The sequence below is a fragment of the Pipra filicauda genome, unplaced genomic scaffold (genome assembly GCF_003945595.2).
Source record: "Pipra filicauda isolate LSUMZ 115617 unplaced genomic scaffold, ASM394559v2 scaffold265_size1292809_pilon, whole genome shotgun sequence".
Classification (NCBI taxonomy): Eukaryota; Metazoa; Chordata; class Aves; order Passeriformes; family Pipridae; genus Pipra; species Pipra filicauda.
The window spans coordinates 191436-208651 of record NW_024104382.1 but is presented as its reverse complement, the minus strand read 5'-3'; the positions used below and the strand labels follow the sequence as shown (position 1 = coordinate 208651).

Sequence of the window (17216 nt, the reverse complement as noted above, 5' to 3'; positions counted from 1 at the left end):
TCTTCTTCCCTGGGGATCCATTCACTGGCAATTAACTATCACACATGGGGGAACTAATCAGGAACAGACACATACACATATTTCACCATTTCCTTTAGAAAGGCAAATCCAAAACTGAATTAATTGAGGAGTGCTGGAAGGAAACTTGTATTGACTACAAAGGAAACGAAGGTGAAAATCAGCACAGTGCTGAAGAGATTTTGTACCTGTCAGGCACACAGCTGAAACTGTGCAGGAGGATGGTGATAAAGGAAGGTAGTGAAGCACAAAGATGTGCTGTGAACACTCCCTGGCATAGCCAGCTGTCATCCATGCACAGTCCTCTGTGTTTTGGGTGTCAAAGACACTGCCCCAAGTGGAGACCAAAGCCTGCCCTATTCACCTTTGACTATTTTTCTAATGTTGCTCTTTCAGAGGTGGTGTCTTAGAGAATTTATCTGTGCTAAAGTAAGGCTCCTGAAAGCATTGGAAAACATGCTAATAACACGCTCTGCCACCCAAATTGATGATGCCATGATAATGCTCCAAGACTTTTCCCGAGGCCAGAGTGGCAAATTGTATCGTGTTGTGTGATGATGAAAAACAATTCAGGGATCAAAGGGGAGGAAGGTGGATGGCTGCTTAGGCTGCATCTGGCCTGTACACTGGTAGCTGAACTGACCTGAAACAGGAGGGTTGGAAGGTTAGAGGGTTCCTATCCTTGACTGGAAGAGCAAAAAGAAGCCTCTCCTCTTCCTGTGGTGGAAATGTGATCTGTTGTGGCATTATGAGCATGTCATTTGAGTCTGAGAGTACGACAGACATTTCCTGGGCAGTCTCCATTTTAAACCAAGTATCACAGGGTAAGTATAGGCAGAAATACAGCCCAGGGTATTCAGGAGGAGTCAGACAGACACGCACATGGTCCCCACTGCACTACGAGTCCATGGAGCTGAAACTCCCAACCACAAGTTGCATTATGATTCATATCATAGGTGCAAGCTAAAAAGTAACAAATTCATAACATCTCCTCCAAAATCACAAGCTAAAATCCACTGTGAACTGGAGACTATCAAAATATTGCAGTTATGTCTTTTAAAAGCACAATGGCCCCTACTCTGACATTCGTGCTTATGGAAAGATAAAAATAGGATCCAAATACTAAGCAACTCATTTAGTAAATCATGTGGCAATTTTTACAGAGTCAGGCTCCTCAGCAGATTTCTCACTGGATCTAAGCATCAGAGAGGGTACTGAGTGAAGGACAAGTAATGGCCTGCTTGATTTTCATCAGATTTCTGTAAGAAGGTAGTAAGAAGGAAAAGTTAAATTGGCATCCGATCGAGAAGGAAGGAGAATGATGAGCAGGACAGACAGAGGTGGTCACATGTACAAACCCAGCTCAGTTTTCTCTGCACTTACTCCATTGGCCTTGCTAAGTGCCTGGAAGTATATGCTGTAGCTTTTCAGGGGAGAAAGTGGAGCGTTCCAGTAGCCATTGTAGGTCTTGTTGTCGCCCACGGTGAAGGGCTGTGTGACAGGAAGGTTGATGGGCTTCAGCTCAGCTGCAAAGTAGTGTGGGGAGTCCAGGCTGGAGGCATTCTTGTAGCTCACTGGGACAGAGAAGCACTCGATGATGTCTGCAGCTCTCCGCGCTTTCTGCAGCTTCTCCTCCTTGACAACAAGCTGATAAACACTAGAGGGGAGAGAGGAGGGTGAGATTAGAGCCCCAAGAGCCTTAAATATTGAGAATGTTTCCAACAATAAAAGGAAAAAGAGTAAAGCCAAGTAAGAAACACACAGCTAAGGTATCTCAGCAAACACAACTCTCTTGGCACTCCAGCAACAGTGCCCACTGGAAGTCACTGTGGGGGCAAAGTGCTGCCCACGTGCTCTGCTGGTTCAGTAGAGTTAATCAAGATACACCCTGGTGAAAGTCAGAGTGGATTTCAGTCATGTCACTCTTTAGGAAAAGGAGTAACTTACAAAATATCCAGTCTGGAATGAGTTTTTAGTGTGCTGAGTACTGGAAAGCAGATACTTTCTCCTTCAGCCACCAAGCTGAACCATGAACTGTTTGCTTGGGTGACTGAAGTAGAGGAGAGCATTCATGGTGTCAGATCCCTTTGGAAACAGTTTCAGGGTGTGAGAACCAGTTTAGATCAAAAACACTCTCACATCTTCTAAGAACATCCCCTTTTTTAGTCCTCCCTCATATCTCCATGTCCACATATGGGCCCTCCCCCACATCTGGGTGGGGAGGCCCTGGCACAGGTTGCCCAGAGAAGCTGTGGCTGCCCCATCCCTGGAAGGGTTCCAGGCCAGGCTGGACAGGGCTTGGAGCAACCTGGGCTAGTGGAAGGTGTCCCTGCCCATGGCAGGGGGTTGAAATGAGATGGTCTTTAAGGTCCCTTCCAACCCAACCCAACCCAACCCAACCCAACCCATTCTATGATTTATTTTTGGGATATCCTGGGATATACAGTTCCCTTCCCAATGGCAAGTCTCCTCCTACCCTTCCCCCCCAGAAGGCTGGTTTATACACTGAGGAAGTGGCTTTATAGCTCTCTCAATCCACTTTTGTTTTAAGAAACAACAACAACTCTTCATATTCATTCCAACTCTCTGAAATGTTAATCCTTTTCGATTCCTGCTAGGCTTTTGGCCATTATGATATATAATAGCAATCTTGTTATTTCTAGCTTACTATTTCAGGCTCAAAGAGCCTGCAAGGCATTCAAATGCATCTGCTTTTATTTTTTTAATTTTTTTTTCCTCCTCAGGCAGCTCACAAAGCCCTGGAGTTCAATGCTGCCACAGCCCAGGCAGGTTTACTGCCTGTTTAACACCACTCACCCATTTGACAAAGAGAGATAGGGCTGCAGTCATTTTACTTTGTGTCAGGCTATTCAGATGTGCTGCCCTCACCTGTCTGTGTCAGGCTGGGCCTTTGTTCACTCAGACAGGGGAGATCGATTAAAAGATTGGGAACAGCCCACAGTGGATCATTCTCAGGCTCCTTGTTGCAGGAAGACTGGTCTGGAAAATTTCTAGCATAGCAATAGCTCATCAGTGCTCCTGTGGGAAGCAAAGTTCTGGCACCTCCAATGAGCAGGAGTGGAACAACCCCCAGCTTTGCTTTTGACTCACCAGCCCCTGGTGCCTGCAGGGATCTGGCACAGGCTCTGCCGCCAGCCAGGCGCTCAGGGAAGCCCTTGGAAACCATTTGGCTCCCACTGCTAGACACAAAACCAACTAATCTGCACAAGTACAACCGATTTATGAATTACTCAGTACTGAACTGCCCTTACACGGCTGCTCTTGGCATTTACTGACGTAGCAGGAGCAGCAGCTGCATGGACTGCAGGCTTAATGATGTCCTGTCAGCGCTTTGGAAAACTTTCCGCATCCTACAGTTCATCAGAGCCTTTAATAAAGTATTTTCAACCTTCTCTGATATTTATTTTAAAATAAATAAGCAGTTTTCCGAGTAACACTTTAAGTATTATCACTGAGGGTGCAGTGGGAGTTGTAAGCACAAGCCTGTTTAACACAAACCCTCTCCTCAGCTTTACCAATAGCAACTCCTGGCTTGCTGGTTTGGACACTGTTTACTAACAGTGCATGTTCTTATTTGACCCTTCTCTCTGGTAGTAATAATCTACACTACTGGGAAAGTTTGTAATTTTGTTTCTCAGCAATGGGCAAAATTGTAGCTGACATTTTTATGGGCACTTGCCACACGCCTTCTAACCTAAACCCCACTTGGTTTCTTTTTTATCCAATCCTAAACACTTGTATTTTCTGATTATAGAAGATGTTTCCTTTAGGCATATACATAAATATATATGTATAAACATATATTAACCTCCTTTTGGAGGGCAAGAGTTCCCTTGGGTTCCCTAAGGGTCATATTCATTCTCTTGGTTCTCTCACTTGCAAGCCATGTCTTTGGAGAAGGGGAAGCTCCCCAGGGACATGAACTGCCAGGTACTGAACTCCTTCCCTAATCAACAGGGCACTTACACCACTGAAGATATTCTCAGTTTCTCTTTTGACAATTCCACTACATGTTCCACCAGTACAGGCACTTTTATTATCATGAGCAAGAGTTTTGACACAGAGCCTACTCACAGATACTTTTCAAACTGAACCTAGTCACAGATACTCTTTTGCCTCTATTCTTTCACATTTTCTCTTTCCCACTTAGCCATTAACACCCTTCTTCCTTTCACAGGGATAACCTGCTCTTGCAGTGACCTGAAATTTTACTTTTAATGTTTATTCTTTTGAAATGAATCCAAGTGCCTCTGGAAGCACAACAGTAACATTCAGGAGCATTCAGCTGAGATGTAACAGTTGTCCCGTGTGTGTTGAAGCTAAAACCTCATTCATCTCCTGCTCAAATACTGCCTCCTTTTCTCTGGAAGCAGTCTCTGAGCACTGCTGTCATTGCTCCCTCTGGTTGAAAAACCTACTCTGGTGACACTTAGGATGGGTAACTGACTGCTTTTGTACAATTTTTCTCTTTGATGCCCCAGCTCACACTGACTAACACAGCACATTTATCTCTGTGTGCTTCACCTGCCTGGCTTGGGGACCATCACCCTTCAGCCTCACTCTTTGCTGAGTCTGGTACTGGTCAAGAGTCCACTTTTAAAGGAAGTGGCCATGTGGCCAAGAGTCTGCCTGGGTTCAAAGATTACTTTGGAATGAAGATTATCACTCTGAGCACTCCTTCCTTTAGCAAATGATTGCTCTGGTCTCACTTTCTGATGTTCTCATGCCAGTATTTTGACCTGTCTAGGTGCTCCAGAAGGGCAGCATTCCCAGTTCCCCCAGTTAGCACACAGACTGGTACAGACCCGTGTTCTTTTTTCTGGCTTTGTTTTGCAGGTTATGCTCTTTGTCTCATGTTTGGTTTCTACCTAGGAGCAGAATTTCCCTGCCTGCCTTTAGGGCATTTTCAAACATCAACTTCTCTGCTTTAACCAGTGAAGTGCTGCAAAGCACAGCAAGTGCTTCCACTCCTGCATTGAGCTGCTCTTGTAACTGTTTGCCTTTTCACCAGAGAAAAAACCCACCAATCCTACATCCAAATGGAATTGCTGTGGGAATTCTGAGCAGCAAATGTCCAATTACCCACCCTAAAATTTACCCAAACCATCTGCATTACTACAACAATTCTCAAAAGAGTAAAACTAATTCAACTTTGCTCAGAAGAAGGAACTTGCTGTGATACATCACAACTCCTAAGATTGCGGTTGAGCACTAAGAATAAACTCAGTGAGCAGGATCTGCCCTTTTGCCCTGAAAGAGCATCTCAGCTGCAATTCCATCTCTGGGTCAGGGCTGAGCAGGATCAACCATTTGCAACTTTGCTACAACTGACAATTTTGTACCACAGCAATGTGATTACAGCCAAGGGAAAGGTGGAGCAGTTATCCAAAAAGTGGTGCTAAAGGGAAGGATAAAAAAACAAGTGGGCAATGGAAATAGGGAGGAAATGTCCAAACTATTTTAATGGCTTTTATTCTGGCTACCTGGTAGGCAGTAACACGGATCTCCTGGGGCTCTCCCCATCTCAAGCTTCAAAGCTGCTGCTTCCAGCTCATTTCAGCTAACATGGCTTTCCTGGCAGGAATCAATACATCAGCTGCAAATGCCCAGCTGGATTCCAAAAAGTTTCAGTTTCATACATAGAAATTATATTAAGAGACAACAAAAGCAAAGCATTAAAACTCCCCCAGTAGATAACAACTTCAGTGCCAATGAAATGAAAGATGGCACAGTTTTTACTACATTTCAGTTTTAAATATTTGGCCACATTTGGAAACGCTGCAGTCACATCCACACATGTAAGTGCTGCAGGGCAGCAGAAGCAGGGGGCTTGTGCTCCCAGTTCCAGGCTACCCCATAAATGACATGAGGGGACTGGTTTCCAAACATCCACAAGCTCTGCTCTCCAGACAGCTCTCCAGGGATTCTCAAATCTGGGCCACAAATCAAATGCCTGCCTTCCTAGAAGGCTGGGGAGCTGACTGCCCCGTGTGCAGCTGCACACTCTGATTAGAAAAGGAGGCCAAAAGTCGGTTCCTCTATAAATTTCAAAGGTCTTAGATAGATAAATCCACATCAATTTAATAGAAGCTTTTTAAAGTTTTTGACAGCTCTGTTGTAAATCACTGATAAAAGCACCCACCATAACGGGCCACAGCACAAGTGTTGTCTGCAGAGGAAGAAAAGGTGCCTTATCACCATCTGCAAGGTAATCTTTTAAATTATGAGTTCTCTATTCAGCCTGGAAAATCAACATTCCAAGTGACAGCCCGTTTCTGTGATGGAGATCTCTCTGTTTGCCTCGGGCTTCTCCTGCCCCTGCTCTTGGTTTCCTTTTGAGGATGGACTGGGACAGCACTTGTCCTCAAATCCAGACAAGTATTTAATCCAGTCTCAAGTTCTGGATTAGGATGTGCATGAATGTGGGGAGGGAAAGTTGAGTCAGAGTTCTCCATAAAGCATCCACCATCTGGTTGGTGCACTCTGGTGTCCTGCCATGGTACGTATATCAACAAGGTGAAACCTTCACTATACCCCAGTAATGGGGGGGTATGAAAAGGAATACAATTTCTTTGTAACCTCACAGTGATCCACTCATCTGAATTATTAAAGATTAAAAGAAACAATGTTTCAGCAGCTTAGTACTCCCTCTGGACCAATCCTGTTACTAAACTTCCATATCATATAAAGATTTAATGTATTTTCATTTAACACATAAATTTATTATCAGCCATTTATTATTTCCAATAATATTTTCTCCCAGGGAACACAGAGCAATGGCAATCAGTACAGCTTGATCTTGCAGTGCATTTTTCAGCAGACCACTGTGAGCAGGTTCTGTTGTTCATCCTACAGAGAACTGGAACTTCTCACTTCCAGTTCAAATGAACACATCACTGTCAGAATAACTGGCTGACAGGCTACAGGAAATAACACAGTACCAAAGGGTAGTGTTTTTCTTGTTAATAGCTACTTTAATTCAGAGAATGAAGGACAAAAAGGAGCAAATGAAGTAAGGGTTGCACCCCTCCATAGCTGTGCCATCTCAGACTGAAGGCACGTGGGATGGAGCAGCTGACGTGGAGCAAGGCATTGAATTGCCACTCTTGCACCTATTCTTTGGAGGTAACGGATCCACCATGTCCAAAAAGGCTATCCAAAATCATGAATCAACCCCAAATCCTGCCTGATCAACCCACAAGCGTCACTGTTGCCCTGAGATGAAGAAAAGGCATTGGGTGCATATGAGCAAGAGCAAAGGTACAACAAGGAGAGGGCCCAACAATCAATTCAGCTTCTTTTCCCTTATTAACAACACAAATATTTTTAAGAAGAATGCTCTGTGCATTGCCAGCACAGTGTTTCAGACCCTCACAAGAGTCACACAGAAGCCCCAGACACCGAGGTGAGGCCTCAACACAACAGCCCTGATACCATCCACCCTGTTTATTTTTTTAAAAGCCACTTTTTTTAATTTAACAGTTAAGCCACAGAATCCAGGCTACAGATCCTTAACACCACGTTTTTTTTTTTCATTTGGTTTTCCTTTTAACTTATGATCCTGTTAAACTTGTTTGAGCCAATGTTTGTCTATGTCCATGAAGGTTTGTCACGTTTATCCCCACAGTACAGAGCCCTCTCCCAGGATACTGCAATGGGAGGAGGTTTGATGGATTGCCTGACACCCACATTTAGAATTCACATTAGCTATTGAATGTGCATATGCTTGTTTTATAGCCAAGCTGGTTTCAGTGATGCAAACTGAGACAGGAGAGCAGCATCTTTATTTGCTCTTCCTTAGAGATATCAAAATAAAAGCCTGAATTCTACCACACAGAAAATAAGAAATAAAATAATGGGAAATTTGAAGAAAAGTACTCTGTATAGCTTACCCTAAAAAATTGTAAATTAAATTGTAAGTAAGATCCTTCTCACAATGTGCCTCCAGCCCTCCTATGAACCTGCACACAGAGAATTTTGGAAAAAATTCAACCAAAACCCACTAAAGTCTAAGAAAGTTTTACATAATATAAATTCTACTAGAATTTACAAGAACTAAAAGGGTAACTGCCATAAACCCTGAGGTTGAGACTCACACACTGCAGCACTGCTTTCTTTTGGCTAGAAGGGTCAGTATTTCCTGGCCAGGCACCTCCTGTAATCCCATAATTAAACATTCAGGCATCCAAGAATCAACTCCACAGGCAGTTCCCAAGTTCATAAAGTTTTCTGGGTTCAAACAGGTGCCAGTATGTTCCTGAGAACTGAGCTACTGACTTCACATGTTCAAAATGTCACCCTTAGAACCTCCAAGAGCACCTTTAATCAGCAGCTCTGAAAACTAATCTACAAAACATAATGAGCTGCATTTCACAGCCCCCCAGGATGTACAGACAGGACCCAGTGCACTGTTGTTCTCTGTCTATTTAAGAACTGATTCCAAACCCATTAAAAGCAATTAAAGATTGCTCCTATTTTCATTTCACTCTGGAACAGCTTCATGCAGAACACAATATGCTGAAGTGAAGGTTTGCTTTCAATGAACAGTTTTATGCTGAGAAGAGGCAAAAAAGGAGATTGTTCTATGATGTCATCTTCTAGAATATGCTTGGCTACTTCAAAGACTCAAAAACTTGTCCATTATGAATACTGGGCTGCAGTGTTATCAATCAGCTTGCTCACATCTGCAAAGCATTCACAAAAATAAAGCCTTTAATAGTGATGCTACTTGAGGAAATAGTCTTTCATATTGCAAAGTTATTCACACCAGAGCCTTCATTTTGCAGTTATTTTTGCGTGTTCTTATAACATTCATTTAAATTAAACAACTCTTACACTGCATTCACTGAAGTTGAAGAATACCAAAAAAATACTCAGCCAAATTTGTAAAAAATGGCAGAGAAAGAAGAGATGGTAATTACTGCCATTGCTATGAAAAAAAGCTGCTGAGATAGAGCCAATAATAATGAAATCCATTTAATAATCAAGAAGAGTCTCTTCACATTTTCTTCCACTCTCACGTTCAGCTCAATACTCCAGATTTACTTCCAAGTAAATCCAAGAAACAAAAGGTCTCGATTTCACACTTGGGCAGCACTGTTTGGAATCAGAGTTCTCACAGGGGCATTCTTGTGTCACTAAAATTTCCAGCTTTGTTAAATTTCTATAGTGATTGAAATGGGCCCCAGAAAAAGCAAGGCAGTTTAATGGCTGTGTGCTCCCTGTAGGGAAGAGGGAGATGGTCCCTTGTCCTCCCCAGCCAGGAGCAGTGACTGTGATGAGCTCCCTGTGGGACAGGCAGTGGCATCTACTGAAGGTGCTGTGCACTGTCAAGCTTAAAAAAAAACAACAGCAAAACCAAACAAAATATTTGGTTTTGCAGCAAAGCATCCTGCCAGTGTCACTATATCAAATGCTCTCTTTGGCCAGAATACTTTGTCTGAAACTTCTTTGCAGTCTTAATGCAGCATCCCATACAATTCCCACCACTGGCTAAGAAATGAGAACTTTGTTAGAAGGTAGTGGGGGTTTTTTTGTTTGTTTGTGGATTGTTTGGGGGTTTGGTTTAGTTTTGGGGTTTTTTTGGTGGTGGTGGTTGGATGATTTTTTTTTTTTTTTTGGTAAAAGAAGTGACAACATAGTGTCAAATGTAATGTCCCATGGCCTCAGACCCTGGGTGGGCAGACTTTTATCCTGACAGACCCCTGAGGTCCAATACACCATTATCCCACTATTCCAGATATATAAACACTGGCATGGGGAATGTGCAATGAGTGACTTGCCTGGTATCACAATATCACTTATATGCAAACAAATCTCCACTTTCTTGTCCACTGTTCCTACATCCACCCACCAGCCAATATGTCCTGTCTAGTGGAGTCTGGAGTACCCAGTCTGAGCACATGTGACTCCTGCAAAGTCTTTCAAAAAGGGAAAAATAAGAGAAAAATGTTACTCCTGGGTGTCACTTGAGATGTGACCTGCAGGGATGAGGGAGGAGCAGACAGTGCTGGGAAAGAGGAGCTCTGGAGACTGTCTCTGGCATAAAATTGCACCACACAAAAGATGCAAGATTGTCAAACTCCCATGAGCCAGTAACAATGCTGTGCCAGTAAGGAGGTATAATTATAGTTTAAATAATGGAGCTCTGAGCAATCTGGGCTATGGAAGGTGCCCCTGTCCATGGAAGGGGGTTGGAATGAGATGAACTTTAAGGTCTCTTCCAACCCAAACCATTCTGTGATTCTATAAGTGCACATCTAAACACCTGTATGTGTACCTACACATAAATACATCTACTAAAATCAGTGCTTCCAATCTCATAATGTTCCACCCAACATGACTCTGCTCTGAGTGAAGAGGCCACGTCTTTCCAAGGAAGGACAGCTAGGGAAGGATAACTAAAAATGTAAATATTCCCACAGACCATCTAGACCATCACCACAGCACCTGTCCACAGCCAACAGAAATGTGGTAACACACAAAACCTAAGCAGTTGTCAAAAAGACAACTGTGTTCAGTCAGTAGTCACTGAACATAAAGAAGAATTTGTGTATTTAAAAGGCCATTTTTCCCAGCTGTATCATTTGGCCTAATAAAAGATGCTGTCCATACAAAATTACCTCCTCTCCATCCCACACCACCACCAAACTGCTGCTGCATCTGTTTACTCGTATCAGACGTGCATCATTCTCTTAAATGCTTTAAATTCTCTATTTAATCTTCTGGGAAATAAAAATTAGAAAAAAATAATATAAAGAACCAGAGGGCATTTGAAAGCTCTGTGTTCCATTATCTCAACCATCTCCATAAGCCTGACCTGGCTTGCAACCCAGATTAGACATAATAGCTGCTCCCCAGTGGAACTGGTCCAGTCTCTGTCTCTCCAGTTCAATGCTATCTCGTGCTGGCAGATTAAAGATAATGAGTGCAGACAGATACAGCTTTCCCTGCAACAGCAGCTAATGTTAGTGGCTTTGGAGGTGTTTTTTCCCTCCTGAGCCACCTGCCATCTGTTTAATCTACAAGAAAAAAAACGACCCAACCCCTTTTTTGTTGATGTCGCTTCACATTAAACAGGCATCGCTGACTGAGGCCTTGTCTCATCCTCAGCGAGTGCTGCTTTAGCACCAGGAGGATGTTTCAAGGACAAGAAGAGCCAAAGTGGTTCTTGAACAACCTGCAGGACGAGAAGGACAGACCCTTTCTGGGACTGTCCAGCACTTTCTGCCACGTCCTTCATAAAAGCCGTGGCTTGGACAGGAGGATGGGTGCATTTGCATATATTCTCAGTCTGAATTAATTTGGGTATTTCCAATGGCTTCCATGAAATTAGGTCCATTTGGATGTAGAGATAATCTAGTTGGGAATTCAAAGCTTCCTCTGCCTTTTCCACAACCACAGCTACGAGACTGTGCAGGGAAAACCCACACAGAAGAATGTGATGTCTTTCTTAAAAGAGAACACTTCAAAAACCTTTTTGTTGGTGTCACGTCTGTTTGATTTTTTTTTTTAAATTAAAAAGTTAAGAAAAACACAAGAAAGAAAGAGGGAACCTGCTCTGCTTCCAACCTTCAGATAAACTTCATTATCACACAAGGCCCATACAGTCAGGCAACTCCTCACAGTCTGTCATGGATGTGCAGTGATGATGAGCTCTCCTGGGGAAGGGTAACACAGACCTGCAGCACCTGAAGCTGCAGGAGTGTATCCACCAGCTTCTTTCCACCTTTTCTGGACACTTTTTCCTTCTCAGAAAGTGCTTCTGACACCAGAGAGAGCTCGGAAATGGCACCTTCACTACAAACACCAAGGGAAAATGAGGATGGAGAAAGGGGAATGGGAAAGTCCCAAGGACAAGGATTCTCTGCAGCAATTCAAAGCTGGTCTGTCATCATCCCATCACACCTCTTACCCCCTCCAGAGAAAGAATGGGTCAGACTTAAACATTGGGAGATTTTATCTGATGATCCTGTAGTTCACCAAGTCCCTTCAAAACTAAGCAGATTTTTTTAGGCAAGAGAAAACATTACACGTAGGATATATGCTTTGGCACAAAAAACCCCTCAACCTGCATCAACATCAGCTCCTGCAGTTCCTTAGGGATCTGTCAAGGTGGGTGAAAAGGGAAGTCAGCACTGCCTCCTCTTCTGTGTAATACTCCACCTTCTGCCTCTCTCCTCGCCTCCCTCTTTTGCACCACGACTCCTTTGAATTACACCAGTATTTCCCCTTCCTTTTGCACAGGAAGTAAATCCTTCACCGTTCCCAGGTCTGCCTCTTGCTTTGGAAAAGCGCTTGTGCAAGGAAAACTGAAGTTACAGAGAGGCAGAATAACATCATGGCTGCAGAGGTTCATTCCTGAGGATTGTCTGGCTGCATTTATGATAATCCCTTCATTCCATCTGCAGCCCACGCCCTGGTGCAACAACCTCCTTTTCTAGTTCCAAGAAATTATGCATTCATTATGGAGGAAATTAACACCTCAAAGCAAACTATAATTAGGAATTCTTCAATTCAGTTTATGCTTTTTCAATTAGCCCCTCTATAATTTTAATCACGGGAGCATTAACATGTTTCCGGAATTTATATACCTGTGGTATAATTAAATCCTGAAATGCCTTAGTCTGCAACAACAAAGCAGAGCTTAGTCATCTTCCCTTCTAGTGACTTTTTGTGTTATTATAGACACACCAAAGGGCACCTGGGAGTGTAAACATCACCACATGCAGCAGAGAGGAGCCCACTTGTCCTCTGAACTCATCGTCCTCACTCCTGGTGGAGGGACTGCTGGCTGGGGGGTGGCCTTTTGCCAGGGACTTGTGCTCATCCCATCTCATTTTAAGTCCCTTAAGGAGTTGCTTCAATTAGGTCAATCACCCTTGGTGCTCCACCAGAAGAGCCAAGGTGCTTCCCGTGGGCTGCTCCAACCCCGAGCAGCTCTGGCCAGGCTCAGCCTGTCCCACTGATGGGTCTCATCCAAGGGTTGAGAGTTTCTCATTTTTGGAATCTTTTACATTGTTTGTTATTATCTTTCCATTCAGTGACAGCAAGGAAGGGGCATATTGGTTCTGGGAGCTGTGAAGAAAAGAAATGTCTTGGGGAAAAAACCCTCAAACTGGCAACTGTGGGTATTTTCTCCTGCTCCCTCATCTTACTGGTTGACAGCTTGATGTGAGGAAATGGCCATCAATTTGTGAGTCTCAGCTGAAAGTTCAGACTTCATTAACCTTTTGATTGCTGGAATTAAATCTGACAGTTTACATGGTCAGCACAAAAGATTTATGCAAAAATATTCCTTCCCCCACTCAAGTATCCTCCAGCCACACATAAAAAGTGTTAGCAAAAAGCCTCACTGTAGTACTAATAAAATGCTGCTTGACACAAAAGAATTGGCTGCATGTGTAATTTGATTGTTAAAGTATTATCATGAAAACATACTCAAATTTTATGGCTTTCCTCTCCCATTTCTGTCCACTGCCAAAGCTCTCTGTGGAATGATCACAGACACAGCAGGTCACCCAGGCTCCCACATCAGCTGTGCTTCTGATGGCTGATAAATGGCCAAAGGCAGTTCTGTGACTTTTTAAGGGACACAGTTCTCAGATGAACAGTTTTCTGTTCCAGTAAGAAAATGCATTTCCTGTACTAGATGAAACAATTGACCCCAAATGCCCTTTATCCTCACTTTTTAGGACTAACACCTGGCTCTTTGGGGGAACTAAGAAAACCTTGGAACCCCCATTCCATAAATGATGCTGTGGTACATGAAAGACTACAAATATTCCTTCCTGAAACTTATGGTTGCCAATCTGCATCCTGATGCATCCCTGTATCTCCTGACACAACAGGCAAAGCACTTCTAATATTCAGAATAATTTCAAGTCCTACTGAAGCCATTATAGATGATCCCTGGAAGTGTCCAAGGCCAGGTTGGACAGGGCTTGGAGCAACTTGGGATGGTGGAAGGTGTCCCTGCCACTGGCAGGGGGTTGAAATGAGATGGTGTTTAAGGTCCCTTCCAACCCAAACCGTTCTAGGACTGTATTTAATACCACAACTTGACAGCTCCAGCTGAAATGGAAGTGCAGGCTCAGGACTGCAGGGTTCTGGCCAAACTAACCAGAGTTTGGGCACATCAATGAGGTCAAACCTGTGAGTGCTTCTGTGCAACACTATTCTGTTCTTTTTTTGGTGTAACAAACATCATGCTGGTCCTCACAGCTGCCATTATTCCACCCAAATTCTCATTTTCATTCTTTCTCATTCTCATTTTTGTTCTCTCACATTTGCTCACAGTTAAAGAAAAAGCAGATCTGGTTTATCTCTAAGAAGAAAGAAACTCTCTCATTTACCTTCAAACCCTGAGCTAAATTGAAGGCAGAATGCCAGGCAAGAGAAAGCCAGTTTGAATGATTTCAGAACAATATCCCTGAGGTATATTATGGGAGATGTTAATTAATACAGATAATTAGGCTTATAATATCAGAAGCCTAGATTGATAATCTCATTCCTCATTAAATACAACAAAATTAAAAGATCTAATGTGACGACTATTTTGCCCTGTATTCAATCAACCCACTCATGTGATGCAGACATCTGAATGTGAGCTTAGAAAAGGCAGGCCAGAAATTTGATTTTCCAGGTACTAAGAAGATGCCTATCAAGGCAATCCAACTTTCAGAATCAGGCAAGATAATTTCAGCATTAAACCCCTTTTTATTGTTTTGCTTGCTCCTTGACTCCAGTCTTTATTTTGGAACACAAGGTATGCTGTGGGGTAGTTTTAAGAACAAGCAATTGCCACCCTTTTCGTGGCATTAATGAATTAATTATCAGCACAAATGCCTGAGGTGAGCTCATGTGAGTCCACTGAGAGGCTGCAAAGCAGTGAGCTGAACAGCACTGCTCCCTGTACAGTGATGGAGATCTATACACCAAAGCCACCAGCTCCAAAACAGAACAAAAACCTCAGCAAATATTGTGAATTTAGAGTTTTTCCCCACGGAATCGAGGTCACTAGGCCTGCAAACCACTCTTTTGTAAGGATGGAAAGAACTACTGTGCAGGAAAAGCAAAATCAGACTAAGGATGCCAGTGAGAGGGATGCAGGAAAAGTGACTGAGGATGAAAAGATGATGCCCAAAATCACAAAAAAAAAAAAAAAGAAAGAAAGAAGGAGTTATCTGGAGATTAAATTTATAGCCTGTGGCTCCACACGTTCTCAATTTCTGCTTTGTTGCCAATGGAAATGAAAGGCAAGTGTTAGCTAGTCAAAATCTCAGTTCTCCAACATAAAATGGAAGCAAAACCACTGCCCTCCATCACAGGAAATCTTCATTTGTTACTGAATGTAGGAATACTTAGGTAGGAACACATCCTACAAGATTGTTTCCTGAGAGAATAGCTTGGGCATAAAACCAGAAAAAAAACATTGTTCTCATGTGTTCTGTTAAATAACACTACAGATGTTTTCTCTTGATATGTTCAACATCATGGACACCAAAAATTACCTTTATTTCATGCTTAGAAGACCAAGACTCAGATGTTGATACTTAAGAGTACATGAGGCTCAGTCCATATAAATTAATTTCTCCTCCTGGCTGAGTGTTGATATGAAAATATTTATTTGACCTTTGCCCAGTACTTCTAAATATATTTTAAATCTTCAATCTCCATTCTCTTATTTGGATTTACTTCATTCCTTTCAGATGTACATTAATAAAATAAGCCATCCTTCCTCACAAAAATGATTGCAAGTATCTGACCATTGCACGCATTCACAATAAATGATCCTACCTGAATATATTTCTCCAGGATCACTTACACATGATACTTACACTGCAAATATATATATATATATATCAAATATATATATATATATCAAATATATATATTCTACCCCACCCCAAAAAATATATCTGCAAAAAGGCAAGAGCAAAGGTCAAACAAGATTGTTCCAATTATACTGTTATATAATTATACTGTATATAATTTATATATAGTATGTATAATATACAATTATACTGTAATATAATTCCAATTATATTACACAGTGCAGGGATCAGGTGCCTAAAGACTGTCCTGTACCTGGGTGCTGGCAGCACACAAAAGAACACCACAGATTATTTACTGACACATCTCTGAGAACTGCAGGAAGATAAAGAGATTAAATCCATCTTCTTCCAACAAAAAAGTTCTCTGCTGTCTGAAACCCCCCAAAACATAATGTAGGCTGTTCTCTAACATCCTCCTACAGTGTCCTACGGCTCCAACACTCAGAGCAGGGTATGGGCATGGCAATCACACCTGTGGGCAGCATTTATGCCAACTCTGAAATCCTCTAAACTAATACCTGCTCTGGAAATTTGATTTTCTCCATAATAGCAGTATAGGTAGACTGATAGAAGCAACGGTGTGTTAATAAACCAGATGGACTTTCAAATATCCAACACCCAAAAACCAGCCCAGTGGACGAGTTGTGTGGATAAAACCCCTCACAGTGGTACTTCCAAGCAGTGAGTGGGATATAAAGCCTCAAACAGAGGTCTAAAGATGTCATATGTGAATAATCTATGCAGGACTGACTCAGTCTCCTGACAATAACACATTCAAAGGCAGAAATATCCTCAAAATCACATTGGAGATTTTCAGGAAAGAGCTGAGGAGTAAAGATTGAGAACACTTGCATTCTTCCTTGCTCTTGTGAATGCATTATAGATGAATGTCAGCCCTCAGCATATCAATCACAGCACCATTCACGGGGTTTAGATTGATATAAGAACACCTAAAAGTTATTTTTAAAGGGCAATGTGGAGTCAAGCTCTGCAGGTTATACCACGAAAAGTAAAGGCACCAATGCAATGCCTGTGCCACAAGGGAGAACGTTTCTGCTTGCTGAGGCTTCACCTCTCTTTTGGCAATAGGACAAAATAGATCAAAGATTATCTAAGTTTATATTAATGCTATTAGTTCATATGAAAGTGTCTTCACTGTTACCCACAGATCATTAACAATGCCGAGTTCATGGTCGTTACTTTTATAAACAACCACATTTAAATTATTTATCACGAGCACTGGGGAACATCAGAAACGTCTTAATGCTCAAAGTGACTTTGGAGTTGGTGTGTCTGCTTTTCAAATGAATGAAAAAAACAACGAGTCTTATTTTAAATATC

General features: G+C 42.4%; 1 protein-coding gene across 1 annotated transcript in view; it reads right to left on the bottom strand.

Moving 5' to 3' along the window:
• Positions 1 to 17216, bottom strand: part of PTPRT (protein tyrosine phosphatase receptor type T) — a 282106-nt gene that overhangs the window by 97787 nt on the left and 167103 nt on the right. Inside the window, exon 10 of the mRNA XM_039382339.1 lies at positions 1402 to 1675. Within this exon, the coding sequence (XP_039238273.1) occupies positions 1402 to 1675 (274 nt within the window). The remainder of the gene's footprint in view (positions 1 to 1401; positions 1676 to 17216) is intronic.